Source organism: Mandrillus leucophaeus, unplaced genomic scaffold (genome assembly GCF_000951045.1).
Source record: "Mandrillus leucophaeus isolate KB7577 unplaced genomic scaffold, Mleu.le_1.0 Scaffold192, whole genome shotgun sequence".
Taxonomy (NCBI): domain Eukaryota; kingdom Metazoa; phylum Chordata; class Mammalia; order Primates; family Cercopithecidae; genus Mandrillus; species Mandrillus leucophaeus.
Genome location: NW_012101943.1, coordinates 4215772 through 4235238, shown reverse-complemented (window position 1 = coordinate 4235238; position 19467 = coordinate 4215772). Strand labels below are relative to the sequence as shown.

General features: G+C 43.6%; 1 protein-coding gene across 1 annotated transcript in view; it reads right to left on the bottom strand.

Moving 5' to 3' along the window:
• The window catches only part of FNTB (farnesyltransferase, CAAX box, beta), a 90468-nt gene extending 75564 nt beyond the window's left edge, over nucleotides 1–14904 (bottom strand). Inside the window, exon 1 of the mRNA XM_011978323.1 lies at nucleotides 14360–14904. Coding sequence (XP_011833713.1) covers nucleotides 14360–14503 — 144 coding nt within the window. The 5' untranslated portion in view covers nucleotides 14504–14904. The remainder of the gene's footprint in view (nucleotides 1–14359) is intronic.
• Between the last annotated feature and the right edge of the window lie 4563 nt (nucleotides 14905–19467).

Below are 19467 nucleotides of genomic sequence, written 5' to 3'. Positions count from 1 at the left end.
CAGTACAGACACAATTTTTTTTTCCAAATATTTTTGATCTGTGGTTGGCTGAATCCACAGATGGAGAACCCACGGATATGGAGGACCAACTGTACTGTTTCATCTAAGTTAGTTAATGAATTCTGAATGACACAAAATCAAGTGGGAAGAAAATTCACTTCCTTTATCCCAATACAAGCCTATTAAAATCCATATGACTTAATAATATTCAAAGGCTAATGCATGAACCCACCTTCCCCTTAGCATCCTGGCACTTAAGATGCCTAGGCAGGAAAGCTCCCAGCAAGGAACTCCTTAATCAGAAGTCCCATCTTCAGCTTTCTTGCGGGAAAGCAGCCAAGTACTACGCAAGAAAAATGGAGGTTTATTTCTAAGCTAAGACACCTGACAAAAACATAGAAATATGTCATACTGCAAGGTGGAAAATGCTTAAAATTTTCCCAACATAGTGTCCTTTTCTTTGGCGTTCCTAATCATTTCTTCAGAATGAACAAGTGATTTTCCAATGCAGTTAGTAACTGACTCATATCTGAAAAATCAAGTTATGAATTCTGATGACTGTGTATTACAGGTCAACTGTTCATAACAATGAATAATTGTCTCTTAAGAACTGGTAATATTCTGGTATATTTCTCTTTTTTTTCTTAACAGGTCCCATGGAGAACTAAGAACTAGTGTATTTTTTAACAGCTTTATTGAGATATAATTCATATACCATTCAACTCACTCATTTAAACTGCACAAATCAATGACTTCTAGCATATTCATAGATTTGTGCATCCATTACCATCAATTATAGAACATTTCACTTCCCCGAAAAGTAACCCCACACCTCTTAAGCATCAAATCCAATTTATCATTCTCCCCACTGCTAACCACTAATTTACTTTCTTTGTTTTTGAGATGGAGTCTCACTCTTGCCCAGGTTGGAGTGCAGTGGTGTGATTTTGGCTCATTTCAACCTCTGCCTCCCAAGTTCAAACGATTCTCCTCCTAAGTAGCTGGGATTACAGGCACCCACGACCATGCCCGGCTAATTTTTTGTATTTTTAGTAGAGACAGGGTTTTGCCACGTTGGCCAGGTTGGTCTTGAACTCCTGACCTCAAGTGATCTGTGCGCGCCTTTGCCTCCCAAAGTACTGGGATTACAGGCATGAGCCACCATGCCTGGCCCATTAGTTTACTTTCTATCTCTATAAATTTGCCTGTCTGGAATTGTATATAAATGGAATCATAAAAGCTGTGGTCCTTTGCGGCTGGCTTCTTTCACAAACATGTTTTCAAAGCTCATCTATGCTGTAGCATGTACCAGTACTCCATTTCTTTTTATTCACATTCTTTCACCAAATAATATTCCATTGTGTAGATATATCACATTTCGTTTACCAGTTTATCAGTTGGTGGACATTTTGGCTGTTTCCATTTTTTGGCTATTAGGAATAATGCTGCTATGAATCACAGAAACCATTCCTCTTACTCAAGAAACAGGTTCTCCAGAAACTAAGCTAAACTTGTTTGAAATGTAAATTCTCAGGTATTCTCAGAAGAGACCTACTTAGCGGGCGGGGTCCACCCGACTTCTTTTCACAAGTCCTCCAGTGGATTCTGATGCAAAGCTAATGTTTGTGAACACTGTCAGAATCAAAATGGAGTCATTTGTGTTTAAAAATCCTGACAAATAAAGCCGGGGACAGCTATGAAGAGAGGGTTCTCATGCATCAATGCCTGATTAACAAAAACTATCCCAAATGGCTCTGCAAAAACCACAACCCTGCACAGAGGTCATCACGACCTTACACAAAAAATATTTCCACGAGGACATCTGTCCAGCAATTAATTGCCTGTCCAAGCTCAGACTGGTCACACTTGTTCCTGATCCTTGTAGCCAATAATAATCATCTTAAAAGAATTATACAATCCTCTTTATTCCTTGAAAAACCTTTGTCTTCCTTTACCTCCTTGAATATGCACATAGTTTACTGTGGCACAAAGATTCCCATTGCAATACACTATTCCCAAGTAAGTGTCATGTTCTTTTAGAGAGCCTCTCTCTGTTAATTTAGGTTGAAAGTTTGATAAAACAAGGATTTTTTTTTTTTTTTTTTTTTTTGAGGAGTCTCGCTCTGTGGCCCAGACTGGAGTGCAGTGGCCGGATCTCAGCTCACTGCAAGTTCTGCCTCCCGGGTTTACGCCATTCTCCTGCCTCAGCCTCCCGAGTAGCTGGGACTACAGGCGCCTGCCACCTCGCCCGGCTAGTTTTTTGTATTTTGTAGTAGAGATGGGGTTTCACCGTGTTAACCAGGATGGTCTCAATCTCCTGACCTCGTGATTCGCCCATCTCGGCCTCCCAAAAGTGCTGGGATTACAGGCTTGAGCCACCGCGCCCAGACCAAACGAGGTTTTTATTAGTGGCAATGGTCACTAAATTTCAGCTCAGAGGTTGATGCGTAAAGTTTTACCTCAAATAGTACTTTCTTCATTCATAATTAATTAAAAAAAACAGTAACGTACTTTTCTTCTCAACTAGTAAAGGATAAACAAAGATAATAAACCTTTTTAAATGTTTAACAAACAAAAATTTATCTAAATAACCTAACATTTTGAATGTTCAGAAGACCAGAATATGCCACCTCAAAACATGACTGTAGGAGACCAGAATATGTCTTCCCATGATAGGCTTCTTTGGCATAAGGATTATTTTGAGCTGATTATTTTCAGAAAAAGCAGACAAAGGAAAAGCTCTGAAAACAGAGTAGAAGTTACCCCATTTGTAAGGGAAAATTACATCTATAAAAGGAAATCTCCATTTGCCTCTCTTTCTGTACCAGGAAGACAAAGATGACTCTAAGCCACTAGGAACTCTTACCAATGGAGAAGGCACCAGGCATGCCTAAATCTGCATAACAAATCTTATCCTTGTTTACTGTGCTTTTCCTGGTCACCTCCCCATTCCAGGCCTCCCCAACATCCTTCTTTGTTTCAGCTGAATATGGTAGTTAAGCCTGAAGTCTATGCCACCTCTTTGAGATTTACTCATTTTGTTATCGCCCAGCGGGTTCTTCCTGCTTGCTGCACAGACAAAAGCAATTCACTGAGACCATAGCCTTGCAATAAGGAAAGACTTTAACTGACATGCAGCTGCCCACACCATGCTGGAGACAGAGTTATTACTCAAATCAATTTTCCCAAAGGTTTGGAGGTTTTTCAAGGATAGTTTGGTGGGCAGGGGGTTAGGGAATGGGAACGTTGGTTGGTTGGGGATGAAATCATAGGGGTGTGGAAGGAAGATGGTCCTCCTGCACTGACTCAGCCTCTGGGTGGGGCCACAGGACCTGTTTGTGTGGAGTCAGCCAGTCAGAAACAAAAAAATCTGAAAAGACATCCCAAACGGCCAATCTTAGGTTCTGCAATTGGGATGTTATCTACAGGGGTAACTGAGAAAGCTCCAAATCTTGTGACCTCCAGAATAATCGCTGGTTATCCTTTACACCTACATCTCAGCAGAAATCAGGACCCTCTCACAATCCTAAAGGGAGATTGTCTTTGCAAAATTATGACCATAAGAGAAATCTGACAAGACTCCAACCAATCAAGCAAGACTCCATTTCTACTTTTTTTAAATGTGAAATGAAAAAAGGCAAAATGACAGTGTGACAATTTACGCGAATTTTTAAAAACATGCACAAATCCAGTTGTTTGTGAATGCATAAAAGGATTAAAAGTGAAGTGGAAGGATGCACACACAACTCATGATAAGGGCTGCTTCTGGAAAGGATGAGAAGCACACTGAACTGGGGATAGGGTTAAAGGAGGCTTTGGCTATATTTCTAATTGCTTTCCTTTAAACAAAAAAAGATGTTAGCAACTGGTAATTCTCAGTTACAGAAAAATGGCTGTTAATTACATTATTATACTTTTGTTAACCATAAATTCCTTAAAAAAAAAAAAAAAAGGAAAAGGATTTCAAAGTGCTTAGTTTTGTGATGCCTCATCCCCCACACCTACATAGATAGGCAGGTCACAACACATGCAGAAGCTGTGTTCTCAAAGTTCATTGTTTTTTTTTTTTTTTTTTTGAGGCGGAGTCTCGCTCTGTCGCCCAGGCTGGAGTGCTGTGGCGCGATCTCGGCTCACTGCAAGCTCCGCCTCCCGGGTTCCCGCCATTCTCCTGCCTCAGCCTCCCAAGTAGCTGGGACTACAGGCGCCGCCACCACGCCCGGCTAATTTTTTTGTATTTTTAGTAGAGACGGGGTTTTATTGTGTTAGCCAGGATAGTCTCGATCTCCTGACCTCGTGATCCGCCCGTCTCGGCCTCCCAAAGTGCTGGGATTACAGGCTTGAGCCACCGCGCCCGGCCAGTTCATTGGTTTTTAGACCTTATTCGTTTTCCCATCAACACAACGTTATACCTGTTAGGTTCCAAGGCCAGCTCTTGCAGTATTTAATGTATAACCTAACAAATGTTAAGCCTACCAGTACCTCTCTCATCTTCTCTAATCATGAGATAACTGATCACTCAGGATATGGCAAACAGGGAACACAAGAGTTGAGTTTACCCCTGCTTCTGATAGGGCACAGGCTAGATGTATCTTTTCTTTTCTTTCTTACTTTCTCTCTCCTCTGTTTCTTTCTTATAATAGAGATGGACTTCACCCTGTTGCACAGGCTGGTCTCAAATTCCTGGCCTCAAGCAGTTCTCCTGCCTAAGCCTCCCAAAGTGCTGGGATTACAGGCATGAGCCACTGTGCCCAGCCCAGGCTTGGCTGTTTCTTTTCTTTTTTCTTCTTCTTTTTTTTTTTCTGAGACAGAGTTTTGCTTTTGTCGCGCAAGCTGGAGTGCAATGGCATGATCTCAGCTCACTGCAACCTCCACCTCCCAGGTTCAAGCGATTCTCCTGCCTCAGCCTCCTGAGTAGCTGGGACTACAGATACCTGCCACCAAGCCTGGCTAATTTTTGTATTTTCAGTAGAGACAGGGTTTCACCAAGTTGGCCAGGCTGGACTGGAACTCTTGACCTCAGGTGATTCACGTGCCTCAGCCTCCCAAAGTGCAGGGATTACAGATATGAGCCACTGCACATGGCCCCAGGCTAGGTGTTTCTATGTACAGAATATTTTCAAGTTGTTGGTCAGGCTTTATACATACATACATATACATACATACACATATATGCACACATGTATATAATATATACATGTATAATATACACATATATCTTTAAAATATATAATATAAACTAAGTATGTATCAATTTATAAACTATACACATATATATGACATAAACTAATACAGTCATGCGCCACATAAGGATGTTTTAGTCAACAGCGGACCAAATATTCCACGGTAGTCCCGTAAGACTATGATGGAGCTGAAAAATCCCTACGGCCTAGTAACAGAGCCTTCATAATGTAGCACAAAGCACTACTCACATGCCTGTGGTGACGCTGGTGTAAACAAACCTACTGCACTGCCAGTGTTATAAAAGTATAACACATACAATTATGTACAGTACATAACACTTGATAACGATAATAAACTACAGTACTAATTCATATATTTACTATACTATACTTTATATTATTTTAAAGTGTATCTCTACTTATTAAAAAAATTAACTATAGGCCGGGCGCAGTGGCTCAAGCCCGTAATCCCAGCACTTTGGGAGGCCCAGACGAGTGGATCACAAGGTCAGGAAATCGAGACCATCCTGGCTAACACGGTGAAACCCCGTCTCTACCAAAAAAATACAAAAAACTAGCTCGGCGAGGTGGCGGGCGCCTGTTGTCCCAGCTACTCGGGAGGCTGAGGCAGGAGAATGGCATGAACCTGGGAGGCGGAGCTTGCAGTGAGCTGAGATCCGGCCACTGCACTCCAGCCTGGGCGACAGAGCAGACTCTGTCTCAAAAAAAAAAAAAAAAAAAAAAAAAAAATTAACTATAAAACAGCCTGAGGCAAGTCCTTCAGGAGGAATTCCTGCAGAAGGCACTGTTATCCTAGGAGATGACAGCTCCATCCTATTATTGTCCCTGAAGGCCTTCCAGTGGGAGGAGATGTAGAGATGGAAGGCAGTGACACTGACTATCCTGACCCTGTGTAGGTCCAGGCTAATGTGTGCGTTTGTGTCTTAGTTTTTAACAAAAAAGTTTAAAAGGTAAAAAGAAAGTGAAAAAATTTAAAAGGAGAAAACAGCTTACAGAATAAGAATACACAGAAAATCTTTTTGTACGGCAGTACAATGTGCTTGTGTTTTAAACTGTTACCACAAAAGAGTCAAAAAGCTGTAAAAAAAAATTTTTAAGTTTATAAAGTAAATAACTTACAGTACGCTAAGTTTATTATTGCAAGAAAAAAGCGTATGAATAAATTTAGTGTAGCTGAAGCATACCGTGTTTATTTTTATTTTTCATAATGTCTGTTCAGTAAGCGTACAGTATTTATAAAGTCCATAGCATACACTCATATCCTGGGCCTTCACATTCACTCACCGCTCACTCACTCACTCACCCAGAGCAACTTCCAGTCCTGCAAGCGCCATTCATGCTGAGTTCCCTAGATAGGTCTACCATTTTTATCTTTTATAACGTATTTTTAGTTTACCTTTTCTATATTTAGATATGTTTAGATACAAAAATATTTACCATTGTGTTCCAATTGCCTGCAGTAGTTAGTACAGTAACATGCTGTATAGGTTTGCAGCCCAGGAGCAACAGGCTATACCTTACAGCCTAGGTGTGTAGTAGGCTATGCCATCTACATGTGTTAAGTACACTCTATGATGTTCACACGACAACGAAATTTCCTACTGACAATGTATTTCTACTGTTATTAAGTGATATATAACTATATGTATATTAGTTTGTATTGTTTGATGATGGAGAGATTGTGTTAAACTCTAGGGGCCAGGGATCAAGTAACTGTACTAGAGTCCCCAAGACTTAGGTGCCATGGCAACAAATAAAAGAAGAGCTAACCAAAAGGCTGCATTCTCGACAGCTCTGTTTAAAAGATATTTCATGGCCAGGTGCGGTGGCTCACGCCTGTAATCCCAGCACTTTAGGAGGCCGAGGCGGGAGGATTACGAGGTCAGGAAATCGAGACCATCCTGGCTAACACGGTGAAACCCCGTCTCTACTAAAAAATACAAAAAAATTAGCCGGGCGTAGTGGCGGGTGCCTGTAGTCCCAGCTACTTGGGAGGCTGAAGCAGGAGAATGGCGTGAACCCAGGAGACGGAGCTTGCAGTGAGCTGAGATCTCACCACTGTAATCCAGCCCGGGCGACAGAGCAAGACTCCGTCTCAAAAAAAAAAAAAAGGATATTTCATGGAGTTTTTCATTTAATCAACAGAAATTCAATCAATCGGCCAGGCATGGTAGCTCAACGCCTGTAATCCCAGCACTTTGGGAGGTGGAAGCGGGTGGATCATTTGAGGTCAGGAGTCTGAGACCAGCCTGGCCAACACGGTGAAACCCCATCTTTACCAAAATACAAAAATTAGCCGGGCGTGGTGGCACATGCCTGTAATCCCAGGTACTCGGGCGCCTGAGGCAGGAGAATCGCTTGAACCCAGGATGCAGAGGTTACGATGAGCGGAGATCGCGCCACTGCACTCCAGCCTGGGCAACAAGAGTGAAACTCTGTCCCAAAAAAAAAAGAAAGAAAGAAAGAAATCCAATCAATAAAAGCAGAGAATAGTTTCCATTCAGTAAGTGGTAAACAACAACTAATGCATTTGGCACTTTCTCTTTCAGAGCTTCTATCTAAAGCCAATCTCAGGAGGTACCAACTTTCATACCAGGCACTATCACTTCCCTGCTTCCTAAATCTCCCTCCTCTCCCAGAGACAGACTGTTTCAGAAAGTAGATTTGCTGCCTACGATTCATGTCATTGAAGCTGCAGTAAAAGAATCATTAATATATAAAATATAAGGCAAGACTTTTCAAAAAAACTATCCCTCAGAAAATACAAGTCACTTTATATGCAAATACTTACAAAGTACTTCTTGCTGTAGGAAGTTTTTCAATTTCTTTGTTTTAAATATGAAGTACCAGCTGGGGATGACACAATAGCCTAAAACAACCTCAGTTAAGGTGTGGTTTGGGCTGCTTTGGCTAATGGTAATCAGTGAAACGAGATAAATTAAACACAAATTTAGTAATTATTCCTGGAGATACAAACTCACACTTTCATGTGCAAACTGCCATTGTAAGGCCAGCCCTTTATTTTGTTTATTCATTTTTTACTTTTTTTAGAGACAGAGTCTCACGCTGTTGCCCAGGCTGTCTCGAATTGGTGGGCTTAAGCTAACCACCCACCTGGCCTTCCAAAGTGCCAGGATTACAGGTATCAGTCACCATGCCTGGCCAGTAAACCAACGTTTTAAAGATCATTTTAGCCGGCGCGGTGGCTCATGCCTGTAATCCTAGCACTTTGGGAGCCCAAGGCAGGCGGATAGCTTAAGTTCAGGACCAGCCTGGGCAACACAGCGAAACCCTGTCTCTACAAAACAATACAAAAAGTAGCCGAACGTGGTAGCGCACGCCAGTAGTTTCAGCTACTCAAGAGGCTGAGGTGGGAGGATCACTTGAGCTTGGAAAGTTGCTGCAGTGAGCTATGATCATGCCACTGTACTCTAGCCTGGACAAAAGTGAGACCCTGTCTTTAAAAAAAAAAGGAGACCATTTGAAAAAGTAATAAAGTGGTTAAGTTGCAGTGACCACAAATATATACCAACTGGACATACTGTAAAAAAAAAAAAAAAAAAAAATTCTAGGCTCACGTCTGTAATCCCAACGCTTTGGTAAGCCAAGGCAGGCCTGTGAGGTCAAGGCTGCAGTGAATGGTGACTGCATCACCCCACTCCAGCCTGGGCGACAAAGTGAGACACTGTCTTAAAAAAGAAAAGTCTAATGTTATGCAAGTGGATACTTGTAACTTGGAATAAACTATTCAGTGGTAACACCTTATTCATATTCAAAAAGGATGTATCTCAAGAACTGAACATGTGGTCCGGAAATCCATATTGGCTGACTCAAAAAGTGGCTCCAGTGATGATTAAAAATAGTGAAGTCAAAGATGCATGTGAAGAGTCTGAAAAGATACATTTTATAAATAAGAGGAGGAGGAAAACCAGCATTTCTAAATTAGTGTTACTTTACAAAGTAGGTGATTTTAAGTAGGTATATGGACCCAAATTTAAATGTAAATTATGTAAGCAGGTATTTTTCACTTATATACCTAAAGGTACATGTATTTTAAACTTAACCAAAAACAACCTTTTGGACTTTTTAATGGGGAAATTTTGATATGCAGGATTACTTTACACGTGGGCAATATTGAATTTCAATAAAATAAAATGGATTCAGAAAGCTAGCCAACTGACCACTTAACCAAGTAGAGGACCGGTTCCTTCTATCAGAGGCATAAAAAATGGGGAAGTTTTATCATATTTAGTGATTTGTTCCACCTCTGTTTACTAATATTTTGGATCCTATAAGCTGAAACAAGTCAACAGCAGAAGGTCAGGATTCTGTTCTGCTGCTCCCTCCTTAGGATATGTGGTGGCCCACTGCCTAAACCTGAAGCCAGCACATCACCTGCCTCTCAACACCCTGATGGGGGCCCACCTGCCCATCTCACCTCATTTCCTACCATGTCCAACCTGCACCCACCATTCCTGGTAAGCCATCTTACTGCCCCCAGTCAAGCCTGAGCCTTCCCTGAAAACAGCTCCCCCTCCTAGAATGGCTGCCCCGAACTCTAATTTTTACAGCCCTACCCAGTTCCACGTTCTCCATGAAGTCATCCTGACCACCTCAGCCCACACAGATGGCTTTTCAACTCCCTAAAATCCTCATGCAAAGCAGTCATAATTTAGCACTCTGTGACTGCCTATAGCATATACTTCTTATTTTTTTCTTTTTTGAGATGGAGTCTTGCCCTGTCACCCAGGCTTCAGTGCAATGGTGCAATCTCGGCTCACTGCAACTTCCGCCTCCCAGGTTCAAGAGATTCAACTGCCTCAGCGTCCTGAGTAGCTGGGATTACAGGTGTGCACCACCACGCCTAGCTAATTTTTGTATTTTTTCAGTAGAGATGGGGTTTCACTATGTTGGCTAGCCTAGTCTCAAATTCCTGACCTCCAGTGATCCGCCTGCCTCAGCCTCCCAAAGTGCCAGGATTACAGGAGTGAGCCACCGCACTCATTATTCTTTTTTATCTAAGATAAAAGAATTTTGAGGGCAGGGATCAGGACTAATAATTCTCTAATATTCCCCTCAGAGTTCAAGTTACTTGATGGACAATGAACCATGCCAATGGTTCAATGACACCATGCCATTTCAAGTGGAGGATGCTTTTGCCTCTGTTCAAAGACAAACTAAAAGAAAAACAGTAGTATCTTTTGTAAACACCTGTTTTTGGCAAGGCTGTTACCTCTGAGACTATCAGTATTAACCTACTGGCCTGAATCAGAGTGTTTGCAATGGGATGATTCCAGATGGCACAATACGGCAGGTAGGCACTAACAATACAACCATGTCTTGTTCTCTAGTGTCACGAAAGGCCCTCCCTGCATCTGCATTAACAAAATAGCTTAGCAAGGTAGAGACCTTCATAAAAATATCCAGAGCTGACCATTTCTCATTACCTCCACTACCGTCACTGTGAGCTAAGCCACCGTCACCTCTCCCAGGATACTGCAATAGCCTCCTAACTGGTTTCCCTGCATTCACCCTCACTCCCCACCATCTACTCTTGACAGTAACCTAAATGAGTCTGTTAAAATGCTAGTCAGATGTGTCACTCCCCTGCTGAAAACCCTCTGATCATGGATCAGTCTAAGTCCTGGCAGGAAACAGATGGCACAAAGTGGGTGATTTGAGGAGAGTTTATAAAGGAACTATTTACAAAGATGTGGGCAGGTGTAGGGAAACCACAAGAGAAAATGCAGTATCTGGAGCTGGTAAATTAGGGGTACCTGAACTCCTCATAGACCTGAAGGTGTGAAGAATGGAGAGGGAGGGAGACAAAGAGCTCTGCAGAGAAGGCACGTGACAGGAAATGTGACCCTAAGACTAAGGAAACCCCAGCCCACACAAGCCTGCAGGAGGGAAGAAATACAACGGTCTCATTCTTCTCCTTCTCAGTCACCCCCAGCAATACTTCCCATGGCCTGCAGTCATAAAGCAAGGAAACCTGTCAGGGCAGGGCCCCCTCCTGGGGCACATCTACAGAGCAGGCTGGAAAAAGGCCAAGTGAATGTGGGGCAGTAAATGGCAGGTATACAGCCAAGTGGCTCCCCATCTCAGTCAGGATATTTTAAAGTACTTCCAAAGGCCAGTGAGGCCCTACATGATCCGACCCATCTCCTATTCTCTGGTTTGCTAAGCCCCCGTGCTCACCAGGCATTCTGCTGCCTTGGTCCTTTGTGCTTGCTGCTTTCTCTGCCCAGAATACTCTCGCACCAGATTCATGATGGCTTCCTCCCTCATCTGAGACTTCAGGTCTCAGATCACATGTGTTGTCACAGAGGGTTCCCCTTACCACCTTATATGAAGACATCCCTTGCTCCCACCCCACCCATTCCTGACACACCCTATTCCCTCTATCCCAAGGTGTTACTCTCCACAGCACTTCTAATTAACATTTTATATTGAGATAGCTATAGATATTATCTCTTTTAATTGACTGCTTCACTGGCCTAGAAACAGTTTTATAAAGGCATCAACTTGGCCTCTTTTGTTCAACGACTTATGTCGAGTGTCTAGAACAGTACCTGGCTTGTAGAAGGCGCTCAAGTATTTGCTGAATGAATGAAAATCAACGAATGGAACAGAGGACTCACAGCTAAGGACTCCTTCCACTATTTATAGGTTTAACTCCTATTACCAAATTATTGCTTAACAAATAAACTGAGTCTTCTGATAATCAGATAGGAAGCAGGTAACAAGCATGTAATTTTTTTTTTTTAATTTAAAAAGTTTTTGTCTTAAATAGACATGGGGTCTTGCTATGTTGCCCAGGCCAGTACCAAAATCAGTATAGTCATTTTTTGTTTTAAGAGACAGGGTTTTACTGTGTTGCCCAGTACAGTGGCTCGATCATGGCTCCTCTGTGAACTCCTGGGCTCAAATGATCCTCCCACCTCAGCCTCCCAAGTAGCTAGGACTACAGGTGCATACCACCACGCCCAGCTATATATATATTTTTTTCTTTTTTTGGTAGAGACACGTCTTGTTATGTTGCCCAAGTTGGTCTCCTGGGCTCAGGTGATCTCACCTGGAACTCCCAATGTGCTGGGATTACAGGTGTCAGTTATCAATTTGTTTTTACTGGCAATGGCACAAAATTGAGCTATTAGTAAATGGAAGCTTTAGTCAAAACTGAAAGAGTAATAGTATATCCTCCTAACAAGGTTGTTACTTTTGATGAATGTATCATCATTAACCTACCAACGTGCTAGGTCTCTAAACCTCAGTCTTCTCATCCATAAAAAGTGTAAGGATTGAATGATACCATGTGTGGAGAGCATTTAGCACTGTGCTGAGACTTAATAAATGGTCACTAAGATGATTATTAAAACAGTGAGGCAGCCACAAAAATGAGATACAACATTATCTTCCTACTACCTGAAAGTGTTCATCCTAGACTCTAATAATGTGTGCTGGAATAACAACACGAAAAAGAAATATAAGATTCTTTACTGTCTGCCATACTGTTGGGTTTAGATTTGAAAGATGCTTGCACCACGCATAGTGGCTCATGACTGTAATCCCAGCACCCTGGGAGGCCAAGGAGGGCAGATCACTTGAGGTCAAGAGTTCAAGACCAGCCTGGCCACACAGTGAAATCTGTCTCTACTAAAATACAAAAATTAGCCAGGCGTGTTGGTGGGCGCCTGTAGTCCCATCTACTCTGGAGGCTAAGGCAGGGGAATTGCTTGAACCTGGGAGGCGGAGGTTGCATTGCAGTAAGCCGAGATCGTGCCACCACATCCCAGTCTGGTGACAGGGCGAGACCCCGTCTCGAAAAAAAAAAGGGCAATCTGACAGTCTACGGTCAGATATTAAATAAAACACTTGACCCGAATCACTCAGCAATCCATCATTTAGGAATTCTGCAAAGATCCTCCAGGTTTTTCATCAGTGGGAAATTTCTTTACAATCTTTTGCAGTCAGCCTTCCCTGGGACACACTGGTAGGCAAACCAACCAGGAGAGTTAGCTAGATTCAAGAGGTGAGGATTTCCTTTACTCCCCTAAATTCCATAAGTTTAAATCTCCAGTTAAAATATTCTCCCTGCTACTTTGTGAATCATCATGTATCAAGCCTTTGTTTCTGTTATAAATTTATAATTCTAGTCATAACTGTACAATATAACAACTATTGTTACTAATTTTGCCAAAGTACAGGCTTCCAACTTCAAGTATGAAATACAAAACAGGTCTCTCCAAGGTGAAGCCTGGAGACTGACCTCACTAAGAGATCTTATTTCAGTAAGCAGCAGGATGTTCATTTATTAGTGTTAATAATCATCCTAACCACTTCTCCTACCGACAGATGGATACACAGTTCCACATAACAATCTTGGGAACAATTCCAATCAGGGAGTAAACAGAAAAACAAAACTATGGTTTTGGGCATATGAATCATTCCCCAAACACTTTTCTAAATGATAGGTTCGATCCTACTTCTAGGCCTTAGGGAATGATTAGTAGTCCAAAATCCATACTTTCTGTTAGAGCACTTTCCAAACTCTGTTTTCCTGCCTGTCCCCACAGGGGCTATTTCCTTGTACTTCCATCGTTCAATATTGTGTCCGACACGTAGTTGGTGCTCAAGTGGCCGAATGACTACCAAAATGCCCACCCACGAGGCAGGCCCCCAAACCTGGCACTGCAAGTCAAAAATCAAACAGATCGTGAAACGGCATGACAGCGGCCTGGCCCTTCTCTCCTCTCTGCCTCCAGAAGCTGAGAGCAGGTTGGGAAAAGTGCACTGTGCACCCCAGAACCTCCCGAAGTACTGGCAGAACGGAGCGGGCTATCCGACCCGCCTGGGCTGCCTCTGTTCTCCAGACGTAGAACACGATTCTCCTCGTTCTTTAGGGCAGAAGGGACCCGGCTACTGCCCACTCCTCCAAGCCCAACCTTGATACGACCCTTCCCCAACCTGGCCGCGCAAACGCTCCACGACGAAGCCCAAGCCTGGGCGCCCGGAGCTTCCAAGAGGGAAGGCGCCGCGGTGCGCTGTGGGAGTCGTAGTTCCCCGGTGAGTTCCGCAACCGGGCGGCCCTGCGAACGGGACTCCCGCTCCCAGAACACCCCGCGCTGGTGCCTCGCCCAGTCCTGCCACCTCACCTGTTCTATGGACGTGACTGTTTCCACCGAGTCGTCCTGCAACCGCTCTCGCGCGTGCTCGGGCCTCAGACTGTACAGCGGCTCTGACCAGACGGGGGAGGAAGATGGAGGGCAATAGTAGGTGAAAGAACTCGGAGAAGCCATGATCAGGAGAGCAGCGGACAGTGTGTAGGACTCAGCTTCGTTAAGCAACAACGCGCATTGAAACTCGAGCGGGCTAAGGCGCTACGGCGAGCGGATAGAGGCAAAAAGATTTTGAACGCGAATCTCTCCTCCCACCTACAAGTCTTTAGAGTGAGTACTGAGATGCTGCCGCCCCCCGTTGGGCAGAGGCGCTGCTGCAAGAGCGCAGAGTCCTGAAGCGCAAGGGTGTCTACATCCGAATTTCATTTCAGAGAGGTGGCGTAGGACGCCTCGGTTTGTTATGCAAATTGTTAAAAAGAACTTTAACATTCTGCTAATTCTCACTTAATTGTAATGCAGTCGCTTGCAGTTTCAGGTGCCCAAGAACCCAATGAATGTAAGTTTGAAAGCATTTCTGACAGCTCTACTGATTGCCTCAGTCATGCTATTACTAATAGAATTATTGTGCACCTTGGGGTACTTGACAGCCTCCCAGGAGAAGGCAGCAGCTGCTCAAACGTGCAAGGACGCCGTCTCAGTAATTCAGTGATGGAGGGAGGGGGGCATTATGATTTTCTCCTACCTCTTGGAGGTTACATTGCAGTAGCAAGAACTGAAATGCAGTAGAAGGAACAAGGATAAGTGAAACAGTCAGTCAGTCCGCAGATATTTACGGAACACCTGCTATGTGTCAGGCATTGTGCTAGGTCCTAGGAATACAAAAGTGAACAAAACAAAGTCCCTGCCCTTGGGAACCTTACATTCTAAGAAAATCGACAGAATTGAATGTATCCAACGCAATAAATGTATGAAGTCTTGTGATAAATGATATGAAGGAAAATAGCAGGGTCTATGAAAGAGACTAAAGGGGTAGGAAACTAATTGAATTGTATGGTCAGGCCAAGCCTCTCTAAGTGACCTTTCATTTGAGATCCGAAGGATGACGAGGAGTCATCCAGAAGAACAGTATGGGAAAGAACTCCTGAGAAGGAAGAAACAGCAACTTTTAGAAGACATGTGCTGGGCACGGTGGCTCATGCCGGTAATCCCAGCACTTCGGGAGGCTGAGGCAGGAAGATCACTTGAGGAGTTAGAACATCCTGGGCAACATAGCAAGACCTCATCTCTATTAAATATCAAAAAAATTAGCTGGGCGTGGTGGCGCATGCCTGTAGTCCCAGCTACTCAGCAGGCTAAGGTGGGAGGATCCCTTGAGCCCAGGAAGTCGAGGCTGCAGTGAGCTATGATTGTGCCACTGCACTCCAACCTGAGTGGCAGAGCGGGACCCTGTTTCAAAAAACAAAACAACAAAAACAAAAACCATAGGCTCAAGTGACCCTCCTGCCTCAGCCTCCTGAGTATTATTTTAGGGCATGCATCAAAAGTACTACACCAAAAATTATAATACCAAGATATTAAACTGGGGGAGTTGTATGTAGGAGGTTATAGAAGGTATGTTAATAACAGACATTCCGGGTACACTTGGAGACAAGCTTCCTGCTCAGAGCATTTCACTCTGTTCCCACTCCATTCCATGTCACATGTCTAGGATCCAGGGATTATAGACCAGAGTGACATTTGACAACCATCCATTCCCCTGTTCTCAGTCTCTGGTAGTAAATAGAAGCAGTCAGAAAAAATGTCACAGGTGAAGCTGGGCTGGCTTAAAGACCTCAGGTAGATGAACACTACCACTGTGTCCATTTTAGTGGTACTATTGCTGAACTAAGACCTAGAGGCACCAGAATGTTACCAAATCTAGAAATAAGGGGACTGTATGGGTTAGGACCCATGGATATGGCTGCACAGTGTGAAATGGTCTCATTACATTGCGCCCTCTATTGGCATCTTACTGTGTTTCCCTTAGTTATATTTTGGGAAAAAATGGTCTGATAAGGTCAGAGTCATATCTAAGGATTCAGCCTTTGTCACAAAGAGTTTCTTTGCAGGAGAACTGGAAACTTTACGCTTCAATCCTGAAGACTGTGCTATTGAAAGAATAGCTGGGACAGTTTTGTGACAAATTGTTGCATCTGTCAGGTGCACCTAGAGCAATTGCAAATTGTATTTTAGAAATAAAAATTCATTTCTGAAATTCAGTCTCCTCTGCAGTGGGATCCAAAAGATGTGAATAGGGACATGGGCAAGAGTCTCCTGCAGGAGAGTGTGTTCTCATCCAATTAATGTTTATTGAGTACAGGGTAAGTGCTGGGCACTGAGCTAAGTGCTAAGGAGACAGCAGTGAACAAGCCAGACACAGTCTCTGCCATTATGGGTCTTATGATTTACCAGAAAAAACTTTAAACAATAATGACGGAATTGACTCTTTCATGACAGTTGGGAGAAATGGGATGAGGCAGAAAGAAGTATGGAGTGTCGTGAGGTTGCATGACAGGGGGACCCTAAGGTAGCCTGGAAGGCTTGAAAAGACTCCCATGAGGAAGTGAGTTAATTAATCTAGGGGATGGGAACATCCCAGGCAGAGGAAACCCAGTGACAACCCCAAATCAAGTGAAACCAGTAATGAAAAATATGTGGGGTTTGTACTCCATGTAAGCATCGAGAAGACTTGGATCAAGTAGCCCACTAGTTGTCCCTCCTCTTGGTTTAATAAAACCACTCATTCAAGAAGCAGAATGAACATAAATAATGGTACTATAGAGAATGATATATTTAGAGAGGAAACTCTTAGTCATGATAATAGCAACTCCAGCTTGGGCTGCAGATGGTTTATGTTTATTTTACTCAAATGCCTGATACTCTTTTCTAAATTAAACTGATCGCGTTTCTTTAAAAATAATATTAAATGTGGACCGTGCTATTTTATACTTTTAAGAGCAAGAAAAAGAAAAAAGTAATGGTCTAAATGAACCACTAGAGGTCGCTTCTGACCCTGGAGTGCGCTTAGGGAGTACGTTTTAAAACTGCTCTCACTGTTCTCCCTGTTTTCACTCATATAAGCCCTATATCGGAATGAATTGTTTCCTTTAATATCTTGTGAAACTGTGTAATCATACATATTGGAACATTTGGAAAATGGAAAGAACTCATCTGTTATCCCGCTAGGTAATTAACTTCCTCCCCATGTTTACTGCGCACCATCATCCTGTTCCCCTGGATGGAATTACTGCCCCACATCCTGCCTAGGGCCAGGTCGTCTCCCTCCCTTCCTGCGCCACCCTCCAAAGACATGACTATCGCAGTTCTCCCTTGCCTTTCCTAAAACACCAAATTTTTCTTCTACTTGGTCATGCAGATCTCCCTCAAGCATGCCATTTTCTCATTGTTGGCGGGGTGGAGGATGAGGGGGCTTTTTTTTTTTTTTTTTGAGACAGAGTCTTGCTTTGTCTCCCAAACTGGAGTGCAGCAGCCCGGTCTTGGGTCGCTGCAAGCTCTGCCTCCCGGGTTCACGCCATTCTCCTGCCTCAGCCTCCCGGGTAGCTGGGACTATAGGCGCCCACCATCACGCCCGGCTAATTTTTTTGTATTTTTAGTAGTGACGGGGTTTCACTGTGTTAGCCAGCATGGTCTCCATCTCCTGACCTCGTGATCCGCCCGCCTCGACCTCCCAAAGTGCTGGGATTACAGGCGTGAGCCACCGCGCCTGGCCATGGTAGGGTGGCGGGGGGTGCATTTCTAACCCTCTTGATTCCACTCCTTCTCCAGCTACCTCCCCATGACTCATTGGCAGAGACCCTTGAAAGAGTTGCTGCTACTGTCTCCAGGTCCTCTCTTCCAACTCTCTCAAGCACGTTCTAATCTGGCTTTCCAATCGGTTCGTATCAACTCTCCAGTAAACTCCACATAGCCAAATCCAAGGGCCAGGTCTCAGTCCTGATCTCAAGTCTTCCTTCTTGACTTCCCAGCAATATTTGCACAGTTGATCATTTCCCTTCTTGAAACCCATTGTCCTTGTGGTGCCTCACACTAGTTTTCCACCTTCCTTGCCTTGCTTATATCTTGGATACCTTAGCTTGGGGTACCCCCAGGATTCAGTTCTCAGACCTCTTATCTGTCTTCACTCACTTCCCTGTCAGCTCAGGCAGTCTCAGTGTTTTAAATAACACCCGTAGGTTGAAAACTCCCTAATTTGTATCTCCAACCTGGATCTCTCCTGAACTCCAGAGTTCATGTCTAATGTCTATTTGCATTTCCACTTAGATCTCCAATAGGCATCTCAAACTTAACATATCCACAACAGAGCTGCTGGTCTTCCCTTCCAAACCAGTGCACTCAGTCTTGCCCACCTCTGTTATGATAACTCCATCCTTCCAGTTACTCCAAATACCTTGGAATCATTCTTGCTGCCTCTCTTTTTCTTACTACTTTTAAGTTCTGTTCTAAATATATCTAGCATCTGATCACTGCTTACCAATCCCACTGCCAGTGTCCTGGTCCAAGCCACCATCATCTGTTACTTGGATTCGTACACTAATCTCTTAACTGTTCTCCCTGTTTTCACTCTTGTCCCCCTGTACCCTAATGCAAACTTGCTATAGTCTGAATGTTTAGGTGCCACCAATATTCATATGTTGAAACCGAATCCCCAATGTGAAGGTGTTTGAAGGTGGAGCCTTTGGTAGGTGCTTGGGTCATGAGGGCAAAGTTGTCATGAATGGAATTCATGTCCTTATAAAAGAGACCCCAAAGAGCTCCCTCACTCCTTCTACCATATAAGGACACATAGAGAAGGCATCACCTATGAACCAGAAAGCAGGCCCTCACCAGACACCAAATCTGCAGGTGCCTTGATGTTGAACTTTATTTCTGTTGCTTACAAGGTACCCAGTGTGTGGGATTCAATTCTAGCAGCCTCAAAGGTCTAAGATAAAATGAAAAAGCCAGACTGAACTTTTAAAAATGTAAGCAAAGCCACCCCTTCACTCAGAGCCCTCTTCTCATCTCGAAGTCAGGGTGGCCTGGAGGACCCCAGTCACCTCTCTGGCCCCTTCCCTTTGCACTCTCCAGCTTGCTCCCTGCCTCAA